The 22802-nt window shown below is 48.1% G+C and overlaps 1 protein-coding gene across 2 annotated transcripts in view; it reads right to left on the bottom strand.

The window, feature by feature from the left end:
- The window catches only part of Tmem63a (transmembrane protein 63A), a 49813-nt gene that overhangs the window by 8225 nt on the left and 18786 nt on the right, over positions 1 to 22802 (bottom strand). For both annotated transcript variants that reach the window (XM_045140024.1, XM_045140026.1), the window contains exons 5-17: positions 22056 to 22093; positions 20758 to 20900; positions 19343 to 19394; positions 18898 to 19006; positions 16878 to 16948; positions 13931 to 14011; positions 13572 to 13695; positions 13342 to 13475; positions 9217 to 9354; positions 7245 to 7398; positions 4451 to 4557; positions 4252 to 4338; positions 2876 to 2938 (exon numbers count right to left, since the gene is read on the bottom strand). In XM_045140024.1, the coding sequence (XP_044995959.1) occupies positions 2876 to 2938; positions 4252 to 4338; positions 4451 to 4557; positions 7245 to 7398; positions 9217 to 9354; positions 13342 to 13475; positions 13572 to 13695; positions 13931 to 14011; positions 16878 to 16948; positions 18898 to 19006; positions 19343 to 19394; positions 20758 to 20900; positions 22056 to 22093 (1301 nt within the window). The remainder of the gene's footprint in view (positions 1 to 2875; positions 2939 to 4251; positions 4339 to 4450; positions 4558 to 7244; positions 7399 to 9216; positions 9355 to 13341; positions 13476 to 13571; positions 13696 to 13930; positions 14012 to 16877; positions 16949 to 18897; positions 19007 to 19342; positions 19395 to 20757; positions 20901 to 22055; positions 22094 to 22802) is intronic.

Genomic DNA, 22802 nt, shown 5'->3' with positions numbered 1-22802 from the left:
CAGACAAATGCTCCAGAGGCATCATGCTGGGTAGGGATATTGACCGGGTTAGCAGGCTGGTCAGGGAGGCTTCTGTGCAGATCTGTGAAGAAGTAAATCATATGGACACCTGGGGAGAAAACCAAGGAGACCCCAGATAATGGCTCCTCTGAAAGGGTATATTGTGTCTTCATTTCTTCCAAATGGAAACATTCCATTAAGGCTCAGAAAGTAAGCAAAAGTACACGTCTCAGGAAGCTCCTGAAATTTAACTGATTCACAAGGTCCCTGCCAAGGTCCTAGAGGCAGGAACAGCTCCTGGGAAGAGGAGATTCTCCAACAGCCAGACTGCGTGCAAGTCCAGCAGGGAGCTCCAGAGATACAGACATCCCCAGTAGCTAGCTGCCCAGGCTGGAATGGGCTTGTTAGTGATGCAGCTTTGAGTCACTGATGCTCCTGTAATAACTCCAATAAATTCACTGGCTCTCTAAGCCAGACTTGGATGGAATTGTTTCCTTTGGTCTTTTTTTTTTTTTTTTTTTATGAGGGGGAGGAGGAAGCATGTGAGACAGAGCATCGGCATGCCAGGGGCCCCAGCTACTGAAATCGAACTCCAAACGCATGCAACCCCTTGTGAGCATGTGCAACCTTGTGTGCTTGCGTCACTCTGTGTGTCTGGCTTATATGGGATCTGGAGAGTTGATCATGAGCCTAAGGAGGCTTCACAGGCAAGCACCTTAAATGCTAAGCCATCGCTCCAGCCCCAGCTGGGGGTTTTTAATGCATGTGTTGGGGGAGGCACAGGTGTGTATGGGTGCAAGCAAACCAGAGGACCACCACAGGTTTCATCTTCAGGAACAATGAATTCTTTGAGACAGAGTCTCTCATTGGCCCAGAGTTTACCAATGAGTCTAGACTAGCTGGCCAGTGAGCCTCAGGGATCTTCCTGTCTCCTCCACCTCTCTAATACTCAGATTGTAAGTATGCCAACAAGCTCAGCATTTTTACATGGGACCTGGGGATTGAACTCTGGTCCTCATGTTTATAAGGCAAGCACTTTACCAACTGAGCTATCTCCCCAGTACCTCAAGTCAGCTGTCTTTTGACCAGCTGGGAAACCTTAAGTGATTACTCAATATCTCAGAGTCCCATTAGCTATAAAATGGAGACTTTAGGGGTCTGGAGATATAGCTTAGCAGTTAAGGCATTTGCCTGCAAAACCAAAGGATCCCAGTTCGACTCTCCAGGTCCCATGTAAGCCAGATGCACAAGGGGCACACACATCTGGAGTTTTTTTGCAGTGGCTGGAGGCCCTGGTGTGCCCATTCTCATTCTCTCTCTCTTAAATAAATAAATAAAATATATATATTTTAAAATTTTTATTTATTTATTTATTTGAGAGCAATAGACACAGAAAGACAGATAGAGGGAGAGAGAGGGAATAGGCATGCCAGGGCTTCCAGCCACTGCAAACGAACTCCAGATGCGTGCGCCCCCTTGTGCATCTGGCTAACGTGGGACCTGGGGAACCGAGCCTCGAACCAGGGTCCTTAGGCTTCACAGGCAAGCGTTTAACCGCTAAGCCATCTCTCCAGCCCTAAAATATATTAAAATGGAGACAGTAGCCAGGCATGATGGCACACACCTTTAATTCCAGCACTTGGGAGGCAGAGGTAGAAGGACTTCCATGAGTTCGAGGCTACCCTGAGTATACAGAGTGAATTCCAGGTCAGCCTGAGCTACAGTGAGACCCTAAATGGAGACAGTGGTAACATTTATCCCACAACTTCTTGAAAAGTTAAATGAGAAAAGGGTGCATAAAGCATTTAACTTACAGCTTTCTTAAAAATAGTTATCACTGGGCTAGAGAGATGGCTTAGTGGTTAAGGAGCTTACCTGTGAAGTCCAAGAACTCATGTTCTAATCTCCAGGTCCCACATAGCCAGAGGCACAATGATGCGAGCATGCAATGTTGCACATGTGCACAAGGGGGCGCACATGTCTGGAGCTCATTCACAGCCGCTGAAGGCCCTAGCGCCCCCATTTTTTTCTCTCTCTCTCAAAATAATAAAAAATACTTTAAAAAAAATAGCTATCATTTTAAGAGGGACTGGCATAGTCTTACAATACCAACAAAGACACATCAGCCTTAAACATAACTCCATTTTAATGCAAAAATAATCCCCAGGCCAAACAGTCTTTCTTAGTCACTGGGTTCGGTTACTACCCTTTCTCTAATCGGGGTACAACTGAGACCCAGCAACTGTTTCTCCCAGTGTTCTGTGGTCTGCAGTTTTCAAACAATGAAAGAACTGCTTCGCCGGGTGTGGTGGCGCACGTCTTTAATCCCAGCACTCAGGAGGCAGAGGTAGGAGGATCGCCGGCCGTGAGTTCAAGGGGCCACCCTGAGACTATAGAGTTAATTCCAGGTCAGCCTAGACCAGAGTGAGACCCTACAAAAAAAAAAAAGAAAAGAAAGAAAAAAGAAAAAGAAAGAAAGAAAAGAGAAGAAAGAACTGCTATGAATTGAATTTTTGGCCTAAAAGATGAACTACATTTCTTTTCTTTTTTTGAGGCAGGATCTCATTCCAGCCCAGACTGATCTGGAATTCACTATGTAGCATTGGCTGGGCTCATACTTACAGTGATCCTCCTACCTCAACCTGCGCAGTGCTGGGATTAAAGACGTGAGCCACCCCACCCGGCAATGAACTACATTTCTGCAGATGAACACCAAGTGGGTCGGCTCCTAAGGTGTGTTCTGGGAAGGTGAAGGCTGGGCCGCTGTTTCCAAAGGAAGATGCATGTCCTGAAGGCCGGAGCCCTTCCCATCTCCACCGCTGGAGCCCTGCCCAAATCCCTTTGTGCTGTGCCCAGGGCTGTGGCCAATACTCACTCCAACCTGATGGAGGCCTCAGAAGACGTTTTATCAAAAAGCCACCGGAAGAAAAAGTCCAGGCTGAAAAGCAAATGAATCCTGTAAGAATTTCTTTTTATTGATTTGTTTGCTTGCTTCTCTTTCTCCCAGTAGACTGAGCAAAGCCTGGGTTTCAACTCCAGCACTGGTCTCTACCGTGGAGTGGTAATCCCAGCCTCTAAGATTTCATTTCCAATAATACAGGTAGTCATGACACACTTGCGTTTTCTTCCATTCTAAAAACAGTCCAGATCTTGAGCTCCACACATGTCCCCACAATGCCACTTACAGTGGGACTCTTTAGGCCTATTTGTTTTCTATTTATTTATTTATTTATTTTTAATTTTTTTATTTTTTTGATTTTGTCAAGGTAGAATTTTACTCTAGCTCAGGCTGACCTTGAATTCACTCTGTTAACTCAGGGTGGCCTTGAACTCACAGCGATCCTCCTTACCTCTGCCTCCCAAGTGCTGGGATTAAAGGCATGCACCACCACGCCCAGCCTTATTTATTTATTTTTATTGACAACTTCCATAATTATAGAGAATAAACCATGGTAATTTCCTCCCTCCCCCCCCCCATTTTCTCCTTGGCATCTCCACTCTCCATCATATCCCCTCCCCCTCTCAATCGCTCTCTTTTATTTTGATGTCATCATCTTTTCCTCCTATTATGATGGTCTTGTGTAGGTAGTCAGGCACTGCAAGGTCATGGATATTCAGGCCATTTTGTGTCTGGAAGAGTGCATTGTAAGGAGCCCTACTCTTTTTTTTCTTTTGGCTCTTTTTGTTGTTTTTGAAGTAGGGTCTTGCACTAGCCTGAGCTTACCTGGAATTCTCTATGTAGTCTCAGGTTGGCCTTGAACTTGTGGCAATCCTCCTAACTTTGCCTGCACCAGCATGCCCAGTCCTTCTTCAAACCTACTTTAATGAAAACTCCCTTCCTTGAAATAAACATCCACATTTAGGCCCTCCCTATAAGGGAAATCCTCGGTGAGTTTTGTTTACAAGGTTTTTTTTGTTTTTCGAGGTAGGGTCTCACTCTAGTCCAGGCTTTCCTGGAATTCACTCTGTAGTCTCAGGGTGGCCTTGAACTCCTACCTCTGCCTCCTGAGTGCTGGGATTAAAGGTGTGTGCCACCACGCCCTGCTGTTTACAAGCTTTTTTGTTTGTTTGTTTTAAAGGAAGAGTGTATTCCTACAATCAATGAGCAGTACAACTACACCCAAAATGGAATGACAGGCTTAAAAGGTGCCATGCATCGGCATCTGCTCCAAACCTCTTTCCACTGTCAGAGACAACGCTGCTTAGAGGTGGTCCTGCTGACCGGTGGGATGGAGGTGGAGACACACGCACCTGGTGAGACCAAGGGAGGGCAGGATCAGCACCATGAAGATCAAGAATATGTAGATCTTGGACATCATGGTCCGGTTCTCTCCTGACCTGCAGGGTCACAGATGAGATGTCCGTAAGGCGCCCCCACCTGTAAGTCCAGTGACATGCCCTAAGTGAGGTCAGGGGTAATTGTCCCTGAAGAAATCCGGGCCTTCCTCACCTGGTCCAGTGAGACTCCAGCAGTGTGGAATAGTAGACAATGGAAGGGAGCAGGGCTGAGAAGGACCACAGCAGGAGGGTGGGGAAGAACTGACTGATGACTGGGTTCTGCAAGACAAGAGCCGCAGCAGAGGGTGAGGAAGGGGCAGGGCTGTGGGCCCTGAGGTCCGAGGTCATGTCTGAGCCTGGAAGCTCAGTGGACTCCTGAGGGAGGGTTTTTGCCACCTGCCAGTACCAGTGGTGAATTAACAATAATAGCACCTTATAATTATGTAGCTCTTGAAGCAAAATATTTTCCATGTACATTTTAAAATATTTTTATTATTTATTTGATGGAGAAAGAGGAAGAGAGAGAGAGAGAGAGAGAGAGAGAGAATGGGTGTGCCAGGACCTCCAGCCACTGCAAATGAACTCCAGACGTGTGCGCCCCCTTGTGCATCTGGCTAACGTGGGTCCTGGGGAATCGAACCTGGGTCCTTTGGCTTGGCAGGCAAATGCCTTAACCACTAAGCCATCCCTTCAGCCCTCCCATGGAACTTGATTGAAACAGGCTCCTTCATCCCCTGCAGAGAGCCAAGCACTGACTCTCAGAGGGCAAGTATTCCTCTCCAGTTGCCTGCCCCAGTCAGACCCCACTGTCCTGCTGGAGCTGGTCATGACTCCACGGTGTCTGATCTCAATTCTGTTTACACCAGCTATTGTCATCACACAATTTGATGAGCTCATTTTCAATTATTAAATGATGTTAAAAACAGAAAAAAAATTCTTGAAAACTAAAATGGCGCTGGGGTATAGCTCAGTGGTACAGAACCTGCCCAGCATGTGTGAGGCCCTGGATTCCATCCCCAGAACCGTGGATAAGTAGATAAACATTTTGGAAAGGTTTATAAAGGACAATTTCTTTTAAAATGCAATTGAATTACATAATAGTAAATGAACTGTAAAAGACCAAGGGACATGAAAGGGTTTATGTTTAAAATGTCTTTGCAAATATGTTTAAATGCTTGTATTAATAATTACTAAGGGCTGGAAAGATGGATTAAGAGGTTAAGACACTTGCTTGCAAGCCAAAGGATGCAGGTTCAATTCCCCAGGACCTACATAAAGCCAGATGCACGTATCTAGAGTTCATTTGCAGCTGCTAAAGGCCCTGGTGCACCCATTCTCATTCTCACTCTCTCTCTCTCTCTGCCTCTTTTTCTCTTTAAAAATAAATAAATTAAATATTTTAAGATATTTGTGTAGGGCAGGAGAGATGGCTTAGCAGTTAAGTGCTTGCCTGTGAAGCCTAAGGACCCTGTTTCAAGGCTCGGTTCCCCAGGACCCACTTTAGCCAGATGCACAAGGGGACGCGTGGATCTGGAGTTCGTTTGCAGTGGCTGGAGGCCCTGGCGCACCCATTCTCTCTCTCTCTCTCTATCTGCTTCTTTCTCTCTCTGAGAGATAAATAAATAAATAAATAAATAAATATTAAATAAATAAATAAATAAAAAATAAATAAATAAATAAAATAAAAAATATAAATAAATAAAATAAATAAATAAAAATAAAATTTAAAATATTTAAATAATTAGAATTATTATTAATATTTGGTGCTGAAGATGGACTCTTAGGTATCATGAATATTAAGCATTTTCTATACTCCTGAGCTATATCCATACCTAAATTCTGGCTTTACATTAAAGAAACTCAAATGTAGAGCACTCAGGGAGGCAGAGATAGGAGGATTGCCCCGAGTTCAAGGCCACCCTGAGACTACATAGTGAATACTAGGTCAATCTGAGCTAGAACAAGACCCAAACTCGAAAAACAAAACCAAAAAAAAAAAAAAAAAAAATTAAATTGTAAAAGAAACCATTGATAATTCTGCCACTCCAATCAACAAAAAAACTTTCTGTTTTCTGTCCCTTCTCTGTCCTGGCTACCATAGATTTGCGTCACTAGTACACTGCTTCGAGACAGCGTACATGCCGCTGCTTTATTGTTTTGAGACACAGACTCGCTCTATAGGCCAGGCTGGCCTGCAGTTTAAAGCATTCTTCCTTCCTCTGATTATAGGCATGAGCCACCATGCCTGGCTCTACATTCTGTTACCATCACAAGTCCTTCCTGTCCACCACAATGACTATGCAATTGTTAATTGATATTTCATATTCTGTCAGACTGAATATATCCTGTTCAACTCAAACAAACCCTCCTGTTGAGCATTTAGACTGATTCCATTCAATTAATAGATGTTGCATTACCAGAAAGACACTGTAATAGGCGCCATTAGATGTACTTTAAAGGGAAAACACATGCGTGGTGGCGCACGCCTTTAATCCCTGTACTAGGGAGGCAGAGGTAGGAGGATCGCTGTGAGTTTGAAACCAGCCTGAGACTCCATAGTGAATTCCAGGTCAGCCTGGGCTAGAGTGAGACCCTACCTCCAAAAACAAAACAAACAAAAAGAAAGGAGGAAAGAGAAAGAGAAAAGGAGAGGAGAGGGGAGGAAAGGAAAAGAAAAAAGAAAAGAAGAGAAAAGAAAATAAGGCACTGGGCATGGTGGCGCACGCCTTTAATCCCAGCACTCAGGAGGCAGAAGTAGGAGGACCGCTGTGAGTTCGAGGCTACCCTGAGACTACATACTGAAATCCAGGTCAGCCTGGGCTAGAGTGAGACCCTACCTCAAAAAGCAAACGAGAGAAAGAGAGAGAGAAGGCAAACACAACGAGGCCTGGCTCTCCACTTCAGCCCTCTCACCCCCCCCCAACCTGCCACCCTCTTCCTGTTGACCCTTCTGGAGGGCCACTCACATTTAGCGCATGGATGGGTTTGGTGACATTGAACTTGTCCATGGTAGACAGAATGATGGAGGGTGTGGTCAGGAAAAACAGCACCACAAACAGGGTGAAGTTGATGCCAAGCCACTGGAGCCACCAGCGGAGGCCCTGGATGGAGAGGTTCTTCCTGCAGAGGGGACACCAGCCAAGAGACTTACCTGCCAAGCACAGGCCATCTGCACCACCGGCAGTGCCCTGTGACTTAGGCATGTCAGAGGCTCAGGCTCCGGAAGGCTGGGAGACTAGCCCAGAGCTCTGGCTGAGACTCCTTTGGGCCTCCAGAACAAAGGCAAGTTCTCTGCCCTGGCCTTCAGCTGCAGGAAGGCTAGGTTTCAGGTCCCCGTAAGCTGGGAAGGAAAACAGTAGTTCATGCCGAGGTAGCTCCCTGGCCAGAACCTACCCAGAAAGGCCATGAACGAACGCCCAAGCAAAGCCCCAGCATGGCGTTTCCTGCACCTTGTGATGCTTTGTGACTAACAAGGCGTTCTTCCTTCCAGGGCGCTCAGGCATAGCTGGGCCTAACCTGGCCTCTCATCCCACCAAAGCAGTTCCCCACACACCAGCCCTGAGAGCAAAACTGTCAGAGGCTGAACTCAAATGCAGTGGAGACGGGCATCCATCAGGGGCTGGAGAGATGGCTTAGTGGTTAAACACTTGCCTGTGAAGCCTAAGGACCCCAGTTCGAGGCTCGATTCCCCAGGACCCACATTAGCCAGATGCACAAGGGGGCTCATGCGTCTGGAGTTCGTTAGCAGTGGCTGGAGGCCCTGGCGCGCCCATTCTCTCTCCCTCTCCCTCTTTCTCTTTCTGTCTGTCGCTCTCAAAATGAACAAAAAGAGATTCACTCAGGGCAAGCAACCGAGGCGGCTCTGGCCAACAGACAGCATGCTGGGGCAGCTCCATGCTGAGCCGGTGAACATGGCTCAGCTCTGCCTGGAGCTGTGCTGTTTAATAGTAGTCACAAACTCCACGTGATTACTAAGGACTTGAGGTGTCCGAACTGAGTTGCTGAGAGCATAAAATATGTGACATTTCAAAGGCTAGGTGTGATAAAAGGGAATGTAAAACAAAAGTTGTAGCCTGGCGCGGTGGCGCACGCCTTTAATCCAGCGCTTGAGAGACAGAGGTAAGAGGATGGCTGTGAGTTCAAGGCCACCCTGAGACTACATAGTGAATTCCAACTCAGCCTGGGCTAGAGACCCTACCTCAACAAAACAAAACAAAACAACACACACACACACACACACACACACACACACACACACACACACACACACAAAGTCTTGATTTTAAAAAATGATTGCAGGACAGCAGAGGTGGCTCAGCGGTTAAGTGGACTTCCTGCACAAGCAGGAGAGCCTGAGGAGGCCCAAGACTGCCCCAGCTCGAATCTCCGGCACCCACACAAACAGCTGGGCATGGTCATACATGTCTGTGAACCCGGTCCTGTGGGAGTGGAGACCAGAGAACTGCTAGAACTCACGAAGGCAAGCTCCGGGATCAGTGGAGACGCCACCACAAGGAAAAGGAGGTGGGTGAGCGACAGAGGGGGCGCCGATGTCTTCCTCCCGCTGCCCTAGGAGAGCCCATGGGGCGCCACAGGCAAGTGTGTGGAACGCCACATCAGCACCTACCACACACACAGACCACACATATATTACACACACACACACATGACTACATGATTCTTAAATGTGTACACAGCTTGCATTATATTTCTGCTGGTGAAGCTTGGATGTTAGGAAGTAACGGTGGGGGAAAGCACTGGGGGCGGACGTCTCCATCAGACCAGAGCGAGTACATCATGGCACCAGACCCAAAGGCTAGCAGGAGACCTGTGTGGATGGCCACTGAACACCAGGCCACCCCTATGCTCCAGAGGACCAGGTAGCTCCTCTGGTAGCCCAGGTTTTTTTCCCCACCCCTCCCCAGTGGGAGAGCTCACCAGCAAACGTCCTCCGGATAAGAGGCAAAGGTGACGGTCCACTTGGAGACGCAGAGCTCTCTGCTATAGGAGGACGGCTGGGGCTCACCTCTGCACCAAAGGCCCTGGCACTTGCAGGCATTGAAGTCTTTCATGATGCTGTCAGGAGATGCAGAGAGAGTCAGGGTGCGGCTCGCCTGTACACCACACACACGCACAACAAATGTAATAGATGTCCACCTCACTGTCCTCTCACTAAAATTAATGCTAGGGGAGCTGGAGGGATGGCTTAGTAGTTAAGGCACTTGCCTACAAAGCCAAGATCGGACCCTGGTCCGATTCACCAGGACTCATGTTAGCCAGATGCACATGGGGGCGCACGCGTCTGGAGTTTGTTTGCAGTGGCTGGAGGCCCTGGCGTACCCATTCTCTCTCTTTCCCTTTTTCTCTGTCAAATAAATAAATAAATAAAATACTTTTAAAAAATTTAATGCTAGGCAAGACACTGTAATCCCAGCACTTGGGAGGCCGAGGCAGGAGGATCATAAGTAGACAAGGTAAGACTAGGCTACATAGTGAGTTTCAAGCCAGCTTGTACTATAGGAGACCCTGCCTCCAAAGAAACAAAAAATTAAGGGGCTAGATAATGATTCAGCATCTAAGGGTACTTCCTTGCAAAGTGTGGTGGCTTCGGTTTAATTTCCTAGTACCTATGTAAGCCAGAGGCACAAATCCCAGCAATGCATCTGCAGTACGTTTTCAGTGGCAACAGGCCCCAGTGCACTCATTCTGTTCCTCTCTCTCTCTCTCTCTCTCTCTCTCTCTCTGCTTACAAAGAAATAAACATATTTTTTAGTGGGGCAAGGTGGCGTACATGTTTAATCCCAGCACTTCAGTGGCAGAGGTAGGTGGATCGCTGTGAGTTTGAGGCCACCCAAGAATACAGAGTGAATTCTAAGTCAGCTGGACTAGAGTGAGACCCTACCTTGAAACATGAAAAAAATAATAATAATAAAATAAAAACAAAAATTTTTTAAAAAATCAAAATGGGTCCAGGTATGGTGGTGCACACCTTTAGTCCCAGCACTCAGGAGGCAGAGGTAGGAGGATTGCTGTGAGTTCAAGGCCAGCCTGAGACTATACAGTGAATTCCAGGTCAGCCTGGGCCAGAGCAAAACCCTGCCTCAAAAAACAAACACAAAGCCAGGCATGGTGGCGCATGCCTTTAATCCCAGCACTCGGGAGGCAGAGGTAGGAGGATCAGCATGAGTTCGAGGCCGCCTTGAGACTCCATAGTGAATTCCAGGTCAGCCTGAGCCAGAGACCCTACCTCAAACAAACAAAAAAACAAACAAACAAACAAAAAAACAAAAACCCACAAACAAAAAAATCAAAAAGGGGTCTGGAGAGCTGGCTTAGTAGTTAAAGTGCTCACCTGCAAAGCTTAAGGACCCATGTTCAACTCTCCAAATCCCATGTAAGCCAGACACACAAGTGTGCAAGGTCACATATGTGCACAGGTGGCACATGCATCTGGAGTTCAATTGCAGTGGTTGGAGGCCCTGGTGTGCCAATTCTCTCTCATTAAAAGAAGGAGGAGAAGGAGAAGAAGAAGAAGAAGAAGAAAGTTTGTAGAGATGGCTCAGCAGTTCAGTCATTTGCCTGCAAAGCCAAAGGATCCCAGTTTGATTCTTCAGGACCCACGTAAACCAGCTACACAAGGGGGCGTATATATCTGGAGTTTATCTGCAGTGGCTGGAGGCCCTGGTATGCCCATTTTCTCTCTCTGTCTCTCTCTCAAATAAATAAGTAAATAAATAATTTTTTTAAAAAATAGAAAAAAATCAAAAAGGGGCTGGAGAGATGAATTAGTGGTTAAGATGCCTACAAAGCCTAAGGACCCAGGTTCAATAACCCCATAAGCCAGATGCACAAGGTGGCGTATGCATCTAGAGTTCATTTGCAGTAGCTGGAGGCCTTTTTGTGCCCATTCTCTCTCGCGCTTTATCTGCCTCTTCCTCCTTCCTCTCTCTTAAGTAAATGAAATTTTATATATATATATAAAAAATACAAAAAAAAAATCAGCCAGGCATGCTGGCACAGGTCTTTCATTCCAAAACTCAGGAAGCAAAAGTAGTAGGATTGCCGTGAGACTACATAGTGAATTCAGCCTGGGCTAGAGTGAGACCCTGTCTTGAAAGAAACTTATAAAAATCAAAAAGAAAGTGATACTCCTTGGGATGACTCAGAAGGCATCGTGGTGCTGAGAAGTGACAGGAGTGCTCAACACTGCAATATCTCTATCACACCTTCCAAGGCTCAGGGTACACTGCAGAAAAGGTGGCGGGAAAAATGTAAGAGCCAAAGGAAGGGTAGGACTCCTTACAACGTGCTCCTCCAGACCCAAATTGGCCTGGATATCCATGACCTCACAGTGCCTGATACTACCTACACAAGACCATCATAATAGGAGGAAAAGATCATGACATCAAAATAAAAGAGAGACTGACTGAGATAGGGAGGGGATATGATGGAGAATGGAGTTTCAAAGGGGAAAGTGGGGGGAGGGAGGATATTACCATGGGATATTGTTTATAATCATGGAAGTTGTTAATACAAAATTTTGAAAAAAGAGAAAGTGGTACTATCTTTGACATACTATATGATTTTGCCTAATCCTTACCACAACCCTTGGCAAGGGTTAGTATCTCATTTTAGGGACAAGGAAGCTGAGACATCAGTTTCATATCCCCAGCTGTTAGCTCCCATGTCACTTGCCCTGCCCCACCACCACAGCACTCCTCCAAGGGGTCACCCCCTCCACCCGCTTGTGACATCGGAACTTTGGTCTGACCTGCTGCCAGCCCAATGGCTCCATCTTCCCAATCCTCACTCTGTCCCCAAACTGCAAGCAGCATTAGGACACATGACATACTCCCTGCTTCCAAACCTCCCTCCTCGGACGCCCACTCCAGCGTCACCCTCTCAGTTCTCCTTCCCCCTTTAGCCTCCCATAAAGAAGCCAAGGGCTGGAGATATGGCTTAGTGGTTAAAGCACTTGCCTGCAAAGCCCGAGGATCCAGGTTCGATTCCCCAGGACCCATGTAAAGCCAGATGCACAAAGCGGCACATGTATCTGGAATTTACTTGCAGTGTCAGGAGGCCCTGGAGTGCCTACTATCTGTTTCTATCTGCCTCTACTTGCAAATAAATAAATATATTTTTAATTAATTTATTTATTTTTATTAATTATTTATCTATTTGAGAGAGAGAGAAAGAGGCAGAAAGAGAGAATGGGCACGCCAGGGCCTCCAGCCACTGCAAACGAACTTCAGACATATGCGCCACCTTGTGCATCTGGCTTGTGTGGGTCCTGGGGAATTGAACCGAGGTCCTTTGGCTTTGCAGGCAAATGCCTTAACCGCTAAGCCATCTCTCCAGCCCCATTTTTAAAAATCTATTTATTTGAGAGAGCGAGAGAGAAAGGGAGGGAGAAAGAGAAAGAGAGAAAGAAAAAAAGAAAGAAAGAAAGAAAGAAAGAAAGAAAGAAAGAAAGAAAGAAAGAGAAATAAAGGCACAGAGAGAAGAATGGGTGAAAGTAAATATTTTGAAGAAATAAGCCAGTGGCTCCTCTTGTCCTGTCTCAGAGCGCCCTTCCTCTTCCTACGAGCCTCCGCTCACCCTGGTCTGGAGGAATGCCTGTAGGTGGTATCTCAGAGACTGGCCCCACAGTCACAATGCACAGGCTGCAGTGGCTTGGTATCCTCTGCATCCCTCTCCCAATACTGCTCTCCCCACTCCCCAAGGCCAGGAGACACCAGGGTCCCAGGCCTGAAAGCACTCTGTGGCTCACAGCTCCGGGCTCCATCTGTCAGTGGACGGAGGAGGAGGACCTCTGATTCCAGAGCTTGTATAAGCCTGGCAGGATGCTCCACACAGAAGGGATCCCTGGGGCAGCTGGTGAGAGGCCAGCAGAGGAACCAAGCCACACCAGCCTGGCGGGGGGAGCGGGGGTGAACAAGGACCATGTGACCCCAGCCCGACAGCTGTCCTCAGGCTGGACTCCCAGAGAAGTGAGGACAGTGCCAGCTCGATGCAGGTGATCCCCATGGGGACAGGGAGTCAGGGTCAGCCAGCCACACTCACTAGGTAGCCATGGAGTTCTCCCGGAAGGTGACGAAGGCCATTCCCAGGGGTTGGTCCTGGACCAGGCACTCCTCAGCGGAGATCCTCTCCAACAGTCTGTCGTTCAGGCGTGTGTAGTAAGAGATGGCATCCTCCTGCCAGTAGACACAGCCCCTCATTGAAGTGACTCCGTGCACGTGTCGGGGCACCTATGCCTGCCCCCTGCCCCTTAGGGGTGGCAGCGTCCTCACCCGCTCACAGCCCTGCACTTCACAGCAGCAGAACTGGCCACAGGGCTTGGGGTTAATGAGCGTCAGCTGGCCTGTCTTGGCCTGCAGGTTGGTGTAGTAGGTCAGGCTTTTCTCCGTCTTCTTTCTGTAAGGCAAGATGGGGCGGGGCAGGGCAGGGCACAAACTCAAGCTCCCCATCCTATGGCCCCATCAGTCACCACCCCGTGGGGAGTTCAGCTTTGTGAGCCAGAAAGGGGCAGGCCCACCCTCCTCCCGTGCAGATGAAGGGTCCCCAGGCCAGCCAGGAAGCAGGCAGGTAATTCAGGGGCGAGAGGCAGGAAAGTTTCAGGCCAAATGAACCCAGACATCCCCTCCCTTACCTCTCTCTGCACAGGTACATCAGCCTGGCCACACTGTAACACAGCTGCACGTCCACCACCTCACACGTGGGATATGCATCCCTGTGGCCAGAGGGGCCGGGGCAGAGGAAGTCATTGGAAGAGAACATCCCTGGGTGAAAGACCACCCCCACCCAACCCTTGGGTGGCAGTCACACTCTACTATCGCAGCTGGAAGAGGTCTTTTCTCTTTGTCCTTTATTCTCCAAAGGGGGGGGGATTTTTTTTTTTTTTTTTGAGGCAGGGTCTTACTCTAGTCTAGGCTGACCTGGAACTCATACCAAGCTAGCCTCAAACTCACAGCAATGTTTCAACTTCCCATCCTGAGTTCTGGGATTACAGATGTTAGCCACCATGCCCAGCTCAAAGTGGAGAATTTCTTTCTTTTTTTTTTTTTTTTTCTAAAATATTTTTATTTATTTGAGAGTGACAGAGAGAGGCAAGCAGAAAGAGAGAGAGAGAGAGAGAGAATGGGCGCGCCAGGGCCTCCAGCCTCTGCAAACGAACTCCAGACGCATGTGCCCCTTGTGCATCTGGCTTACGTGGGTCCTGGGGAATCGAGCCTCGAACTGGGGTCCTTAGGCTTCACAGGCAAGCGCTTAACCGCTAAGCCATCTCTCCAGCCCCTATTTATTCTTAATATATTATTATTATTGTTTTTTTTTGAGGTAGGGTCTCACTCTAGCTCAGATTGACCTGGAATTCACCATGTAGTCCCAGGGTGGCCTTGAACTCATGGCGATCCTCCTACCTCTGCCTCCCCAGTGCTGGGATTAAAGGTGTGCGCCACCACGCCCAGCTTATTCATTTATTAGAGAAACAGAGCAAGAGAATGGGCATACCATCACCTCCTGCTGCTGCAAACGAACTCCAAATACACGCACCACTTTGTACATTTGGCTTTATGTGGGTACTGAGGAAGAAAACCCAGGCTGTCAGGCTTTGCAAGCAAGTGCCTTTAATTGGCAGCCATCTCTCCAGCCCAAGGGGGTAAATCTTGAAAGTTTAATGTAAACAGACCATGTGTGAATTATGCTAAGAATGGAACCCAAGTTGAGAGGACACATGTCCTTTGCCACTAAGCTATAAATCCCTGCCCCAGAATTAAAATATAAATAAATAAATAAGGGCTGGAGAGATTGCTCAGTGGTTAAGGTACTTGTCTATAACACCTAAGATCTGGTTTCAATTCCCCAGTACCCATGTAAAGCCACAAAATGACGTAGGCCTCTAGAGTTCCTTTGCAGCAGCTGAAGGCCCTGGTGCACCCATTCCCTCTCTCTCTCTCCTTGCAAATAAGCTGAGGGTTGTGGCGCACACTTTAAATCCCAGCACTCAGCAGGCAGCAATAGGAATAGGTCCCGGTGAGTTCGAGGCCAGCCTGAGAGGACATAGTGAATTCCAGGCCAGCTGGGGCTAGGGCAAGACCCTACCTCAAAAAACAAAAACAAAACAAAACAAAAAAGTCACAAACCTTTAGAGAGTCTAATAAAAGCAAAAGATCCTCACCCTAGAAAATGTCTACATACATGTTAACAATCCGCAGGATACCTACCCATACACTAACTCCTGACCAGGTGCCGTAAAATCTATTCTTTCTCAATCATCATAAGGTATGATGTTTTGTCCCCATTTTACAGAAGAGACAACTAAGGCACAAATGAGGACTCACTGTACCTAGTATCATGGAGCTGGTGAGTGTTTAAGCCAGATACTAAATCCAGTCACTCCTGACTCCAAGGTCACTACCTGTAGTTACTATGCAATGCCCCTGCACCATGCACACAAAACTGTCCATGCAACTTCTGGGGACTCCAAGGCCATGTCAAGCCCTGCCTGCTGCTATTCTGGGTGCTAAGAGCAGAGCCTTCACACGCTGAGATTTCAGTAAGAGAGAATTAATTAGTAGGACAATTCCAGGTCGCAATAAGAGCCTGGAGGAGGGCTGGGGATGTGGCTCAGTGGTAGAGCATTTGCTTAGCACTAGGTTTACAAAAACAAATGACAGACAGACAGACAGACAATGAGTAGGTAGGTAGATAGATAATAGAAAGAAAAAGCTTTCAGGGTGAGCTCCCCAGTGCAGACATCCCTGCTATAAGGCAAACGCCCACATCCATTACCCCGGATTTCAACCGCCTTCCCTCATAAAGGCTTCCTAACACAAGGGAAGTTTGAGTCACATCTGTTTGCAAAGCAGTAAGACCTTTTTTTCTGTTTAAATTTATATATGAAGTTGTCCTGTTTCCAAATGGTGCCTGGCAGGCAACTTGGAACAGTTCTTTCAAGCAATAAGGAAACATTAGTCCTGTAAAAAGTGAATATATAAGCAAATATTTCTAAAATACTTGGAGTGGCTAAAGTTCACACATTCCTTTACTGGTGTGTTTATGTTAATGATTTGCCTAGGGCTCTCTTTCTGACCAGCACCAGGTTCATGGACTCCTGGTGTGCACTAGCTAGAAAGCAGTGACTACAAAATGACAAGGAAAGAGGACAGAAGGCCACCTCAGCCACAGAGCGGGCACCCAGCCCTCCTCCTCGGCCTCAGCCAGCAGGGGCTGTTGGTGCAGATGCTCTCTCTGCTGAGAGCCTGGAATGCAACCAATGGTCAAAGGTCCTTGGGTTTGGGAGACTTGCTCTGTAGGAAAGTTCGGCTCACAGGCTCCAACCTGAACCACTTTCTTGTGCCCACGCTGCAGACTGCACCCAAGGCCCTGGACCATGGAGGCTTAGCCACAGCGGCTGCAGAGAATGCCCCACACCTCGGGCCACGCCTGGCGATCTGGAGCAGGGCAGGTCCCTTTTGGATCACCCTGGGCCAGCCAAGTGGAAGACACAAGGTATCTATCCATCTACAGTGCTGGGCTCAGGGGCTTAGCCCATGGGCCAGTCCTGTACACAGGAACTCTCCAGGTTGTTCTCTTACCGGAAGTGACTTTCCACCATCTCCTTTCTGGCTTCTCTGGGCAGTCCTGTGATGAACAGGGTCTGTTTCACCTGCAAGGGAACCCATGAGGAGGAAAGTCACATGGCACATCAGTGTGGGGCAGAGGCAGGCAAGTGTTGCCTATTGGAACCGCCAGAAAGAAGCCATGAAGAGGCTCAGGGGCTTAAGTGGTTAAGGTGCTTGCCTGCAAAGCCAAAGGACCCAGGTTCGATTCCTCAGGACCCATGGAAGCCAGATGCACCGGGGTGGGGGAGCATGCATCTGGAGTTTGTTTGCAGTGGCAGGAGGCCCTAGTGTGCCCATTCTCTCTTTCCCTGCCTGTTTTTTCTCTCTCTCAAATAAATAAAGAAAAATAAAACAAAATAAAATCAAAAGAGGCTCAGGTTTCCTCATCCTTGGCCTTGGAGGGCCCTGGACCATGTTATTTACACAGCATCCTCTTCTTTTTTTTTTTTAATTTTTTTAAAATTTATTTATTTGAGAATGACAGAGAGAGGAAGAGGCAGATAGAAACAGAGAGAATGGGCACACCAGGGCTTCCAGCCACTGCAAACGAACTCCAGACGTGTGCGCCCCCTTGTGCATCTGGCTAACGTGGGTCCTGGGGAATCGAGCCTCGAACCGGGGTCCTTAGGCTTCACAGGCAAGCGCTTAACCGCTAAGCCATCTCTCCAGCCCCAGCATCCTCTTCTAAAGTAACACATGAGAAAAGCCCAGAGAGGGACAGTGACTCAAATGGTATTACACAACAGGACAGAGGAGGGTCCAGTCTTAGAACCAAGTCACAAAGGGCAGAGCTGTCCTTAATCTAAACTGCTTCTTGTTTTATTGTGTCCAGTTGGCCTGTTGATTGGTGGATTTTTGTTTGTTTCATTTTGGTTTTGCAGTGCTGGGAATCAAATTCAGTGCCTGGCTCAGGCTAGACAAGCACTCTGCCACTGAGCCACACTCAGCAGCAGCTACAAGCCCAAACCTCACACAAATAGAAAGCTGGCAAAATGAATTTTAAAATATCCAAATTTAAGCTTTCCGGCCAGGGTTTAATTCCCCGGAATCCACATAAAACCAGATGCACAAAATGGCATGTGTACCTAGAGTTTGTTTGTAGCAGCAAGAGGCCCTGGTGTGCCCACATTCATTCTTTCTCTCCTTGCAAATAAGTTTCTAAAAACGTTTTTAAATATATTTTATTTATTTGAGAGAGAAAGGGGCAGACAGTGAAAGAAAGAAAGAAAGAAAGAAAGAAAGAAAGAAAGAAAGAAAGGAAGGAAGGAAGGAAGGAAGGAAGGAAGGAAGGAAGGAAGGAAGGAAGGAAGGAAGGAAGAGAGAGAGAGAGAGAGAATGGTGTGCCAGGGCCCCCAGCCACTGCATATGAACTCCAGAGGCATGCAACCCCTTGCGCAACTGGCTTACATGGGTCCTAGAGAATTGAACCGGGATCCTTGGATTTTGCAGGCAAAGGCATTGACCACTAAGCCATCTCTCCAGTCCAATAAATTAAAACTTTTAATGCCCAACTTTCACAATAACCATCATTAGGAAATTACATAATAACGGTAAGCCAGTGGAATGGTATTCAACAACAATCCTAGCACCTGAGAGGTGGAGGAAGCTACATAGTGACCAGCCTGGGCTACACAAGACCCTGTCTCAAGAAAACCAGAAGGACAGCCGGCGTGGTGACACACGCCTTTAATCCTAGCACTCAGGAGGCAGAGGTAGGAGGATAGCCTGTGAGTTCGAGGCCACCCTGAGACTCCATAGTGAATTCCAGGTCAGCCTGGGCTAGAGTGAGACCCTACCTCAAAAAAAAGTCAATTAATTTAAAAAGAAAAGAAAACCAGAATGATGCTACCAAGAGAGAGCAGAAGCATGCAAATAAGGTTCTTGTGTCCCGCCCCGAGCTCACTGCTGACGTGGTCCCATGGCATGGATGCCACCCTGCTGCTCCCACTTGAGGCCCTCCCAGCACCCGTCCCCGGGGCCCGGCCTCACTCACCAGGCTCTCCTCTTTGTACCTGATGGACCGTGTGTGGTGCCACATGAAACCCACAGTGAGGAAGAGGTAGATGACGGAAAAGACAGTGTGCAGCCAGAGGAGGTCATTGCTGAGGGAGAGATCATCTGCCATCAGGGTTCGGCTCCCAGGCAGCAAAGTTGGGGTACAGAGCTGGGGCTGGGCCACCCTTGGTGAGCTCTGAGCCGAAAGCTGATGGCTCATCACACCAGATGCCCCGACAGACACCACGCAGCCAATGCTCTTCATCCCACACTGAGCATGTGTCCTGACATGGGCCCCTGAGTCTCGTGCAAAACAGCAGCTGGGTTCACACCCACAGCCCCACAACACAGCATTGTCGGCTTCCAGACACGGGCCTGCCCGGGGCTCCCAAACCCACACTTCTCTGCGGTCACATCCTTCTCCTCACAGGATCCATACTCACTTGGTCTGCAGGTTTGCTATGGTCGTCCTCCCAAAACTGTAAGGGTCTTTGTCTGCAGAGAAGTACAAACACAGCTCCAGGGTCGTGATGGGGAGCCAAGACAGGACCCAGGGGGTGGTCTTGACTTATGGGGCTCCAGGGAGGCAGAGCACAAAGTGCCTGAACCATGGCATCCCCCAGCAGACTTCTCACAGCTTCATTGACCACGACCTCTGCCTGCCTGTAGGGCGCCCCTAATACCTACACCACAGTTTACTGTACTAGCAGAGTCAGGATCGGAGCTCAGCTCCCCTGAAGATTCCACCCCCCCCTTTGGGATGCTGTGAGGGAAACCAGAAATATGCTAAGTGTTGCCCAAACAATGGATGGGAACCACGGGCATCACATGTGGATCTGTGATGGCATTTTAGAAGCTGGGGACACACAGTTCCACGCTGACTTTGAGTATCACTATCACAGACATCTTTTGGGTCCATGAATGGTGGCCTCCTGATTTGGGTGAGGGCAGGAGACAGGAAAACACTTTTTGAAACCAGGGGTGGCATCCACATCTATAATCCAAGCACTCAGGAGTTGGAGGCAAGGCCAGCCTGGCCCATATAGTGGAACCAACTCAAAAACAAACAAAAAAAAGAGGGGGGGACTAGGGAGATGGGAGAGGGTGTCAGTGGTAAAGTGCTTGGCTGAGTGACTTTGGATCCTCAGTATCCACATAAAATACCAAGTATGGTGGCCCAGACTGAAATCCCAGCACTGGAGAAAGGGAGACGGGAATCCGTTAGGCTCTCAGGCTAGGGAACTTAGCCAAGTTGGTGAGTTCTAGGTTCAACAAGAGACCCTTTCTCAAAGAACACGGTGGGCAGTAAGAAAGACCTCCAACATCAACCTCTGGCCTCCACCTGCACACACATGCCAATCTGCACATGAGCACATATACACACATACATGGACATGAAATGCACATGTACATGTAAAGAAAAGTAATAAAAAAAAATAGCTTGGTGTGGTGTCACACACTGCTAATCCCAGCACTCAGGTGGCAGAGTTAGGAGGACAGCCATGAGTTTGAGGCCACCCTGAAACTACATGGTGAATTCCAGGTCAGCCTAGGCTAGAGCGAGCCCTACCTCAAAAAAACAAAAAACAAAAAAAAAAAATCTGAAATCTATGATTCTATATACCCTTCTGTTTTTTTCTTCTCTTTTTTTCTCTATTTAGATAAAATCAAAAACTGATATAATGAACCCCAGCTCTTAATCCAAATTTGAGGTAGGTTTTCCTCTAGCTCTTCACTCAGATGAAAATTCTCCCAGTCACCCCTAGAGCCTAACTCATGGCGTCTGGTCCGCTTCAGGAGTCTGTTCCCTGGGGGCTGCTCCCCCGCCCTATCTCAACACAGACAAGAGGGGCCTCACCCAGCAAGTCTCCTGAGAGGTTGACAGGCAGGATGACGCACAGGGACAAGAAGCTGACCGCCACCAGCAGAAAGATGATGTGTCTCTGGAAGGACAGATAGTGGATGGCGTCCTCCCCACACCACTCCAGGATCTGGTCATCGCTGGGCAAGACACAAACACGCAGACGGATGCTTAGCAGGTAGCAGTAACGGACCATGCTCTCAAGGCCTGGCACAGATCACCTCATCCAATCCTCAGGACAATCCTAGGAGAGGGTCTGTTATTATCCTGCCACCTTTCATCTGCATGCATGGACAGAAAACCCAGGAGTAGCCAGGCATGGTGGCGCAGGCCTTTAATCCCAGGGAGGCAGAGGTAGGAGGATTGCCATGAGTTTGAGGCCACCCTGAGACGACATAGTGAATTCCAGGTCAGCCTGAGCTAGAGTGAGACCCTACCTCCGGGGGAAGGGGGAGGGCAGAAAGAAAAGAAAAGACAGACAGACAGACAGACAGGGTAGCCTTGAACTCATGGCAATCCTCATACCTCTGCCTCCTGAGTGCTGGGATTAAAGGCATGTGCCACCATGCCCAGCCTTAAGCTGCTTTTTAAAAAATATTTTTATTTTATTTATTTTCAAGCAGAGAATGGGTGTGCCAGGACCTCTAGCAGCAGCAAACGAACTCCAGAGGCATGCACTAGCTTGTGTATCTGGCTTTATGTGAGTACTAGGGAATCAAACTTGGTTGTTAGGCTTTGCAGACAGGCACCTTAACCACCGAGCCATCTTGTCAGCCCTCCTTAACCTGCTTTGGGTCAGGTATTTTGTCCCAACAGTGAGAAAGGAATAGAAACAGAGGTTGGAATATAAATGGTGAAGCAGGGTGGGAACTGTGCCCACCAAAACCAGTGTCAGGAGGTAAAATCATGTGGAGAAGCCAGTGAACTCTGCTGGGGAGAAGGAAGTGGAAGAAATGACTATTTAGAATTTTCATGAAATGTTTTGAAATAAAGTTTATGCTTACCTTTAAGAACCTTTGGGATCACCTGCCAGTTGGGGTGTCCTAGGCCCCCAATTGCACTGTGTAGCTTCTAGCATCAAGGCTCTAGTCCAAAATGCCTCCTTTCCTCCCTGTGCCCTGCCTCCAGGGCCTCCTGGCCACCTTTATTCCCAGACTGCACAAACTACTTTAGGCCTGACCTGAAGAGCATCTAAGCGATGCCTCCTCGAGATCAAGCATTTCAGCTACTTCCTCCCAACCAGTCAAACACCCCAACACAGCCACCTGCCCCAGCAGGCACCCCAGCTTACTCACTGCAGGCGGAAGATGGCGGTCAGCCAAGGGCAGCATCCCTGGGGACAGAAAACAGGCATTAGCATCACACACCTGTGTCCCTGGGAGGCAGATACAATCATCATCTTTAAGATTAAATAGCCAGGCTAGAGAGATGGCTTAGTAGTTAAGGTGCATGTCTGTGAAACCTAAGGACCCAGGTTCAATTCCCCAGGACCCATGTAAGCCAGATGCATGAGGTGGCGCATGCATCTGGAGTTCATCTGCAGTGGCTGGAAGCCCTGGTGTGCATTCATTCTCTCTCTCTCTAAGGCCTCTTTCCCTCTCTTAAATATTTTTTTTTTTTAAGATTAAAGAGGCTGGAGGGATGGTTTAGCAGTTCAGGCATTTGCATGCAAAGCCAAAGGACCCAGGTTTGATTCCCAAGGACCCATGTTAGCCAGATGCACAAAGGGGTGCACACGTCTGGAGTTCATCTGCAGTGGTGGGAGGACCTGGCATGTCCAGTCTCTCTCTCTCTCAAATAAAAAAATTAAAAATATTTTTTAAAAGATGAAATAATCAGTTAATTTCTTGCTGTGTAAAAACAGGATTTGGGGGCTGGGGAAATAGTTCAGCAGATAAAGGTGCTTGCTTACAAAGCTTCCAGCCCAGGGTTCAATTCCCCAGCTACCCATGCAAAGGTGCATAGGCATTTGTTTGGAGTAACACCAGACCCCACTGTTCTGCAGCACCCCGCCACACACACACACACACACACACACACAC

The sequence above is a fragment of the Jaculus jaculus genome, chromosome 1, assembly GCF_020740685.1.
Source record: "Jaculus jaculus isolate mJacJac1 chromosome 1, mJacJac1.mat.Y.cur, whole genome shotgun sequence".
In the NCBI taxonomy this organism is placed as follows: domain Eukaryota; kingdom Metazoa; phylum Chordata; class Mammalia; order Rodentia; family Dipodidae; genus Jaculus; species Jaculus jaculus.
This window is presented reverse-complemented; position numbering and strand designations above follow the sequence as displayed.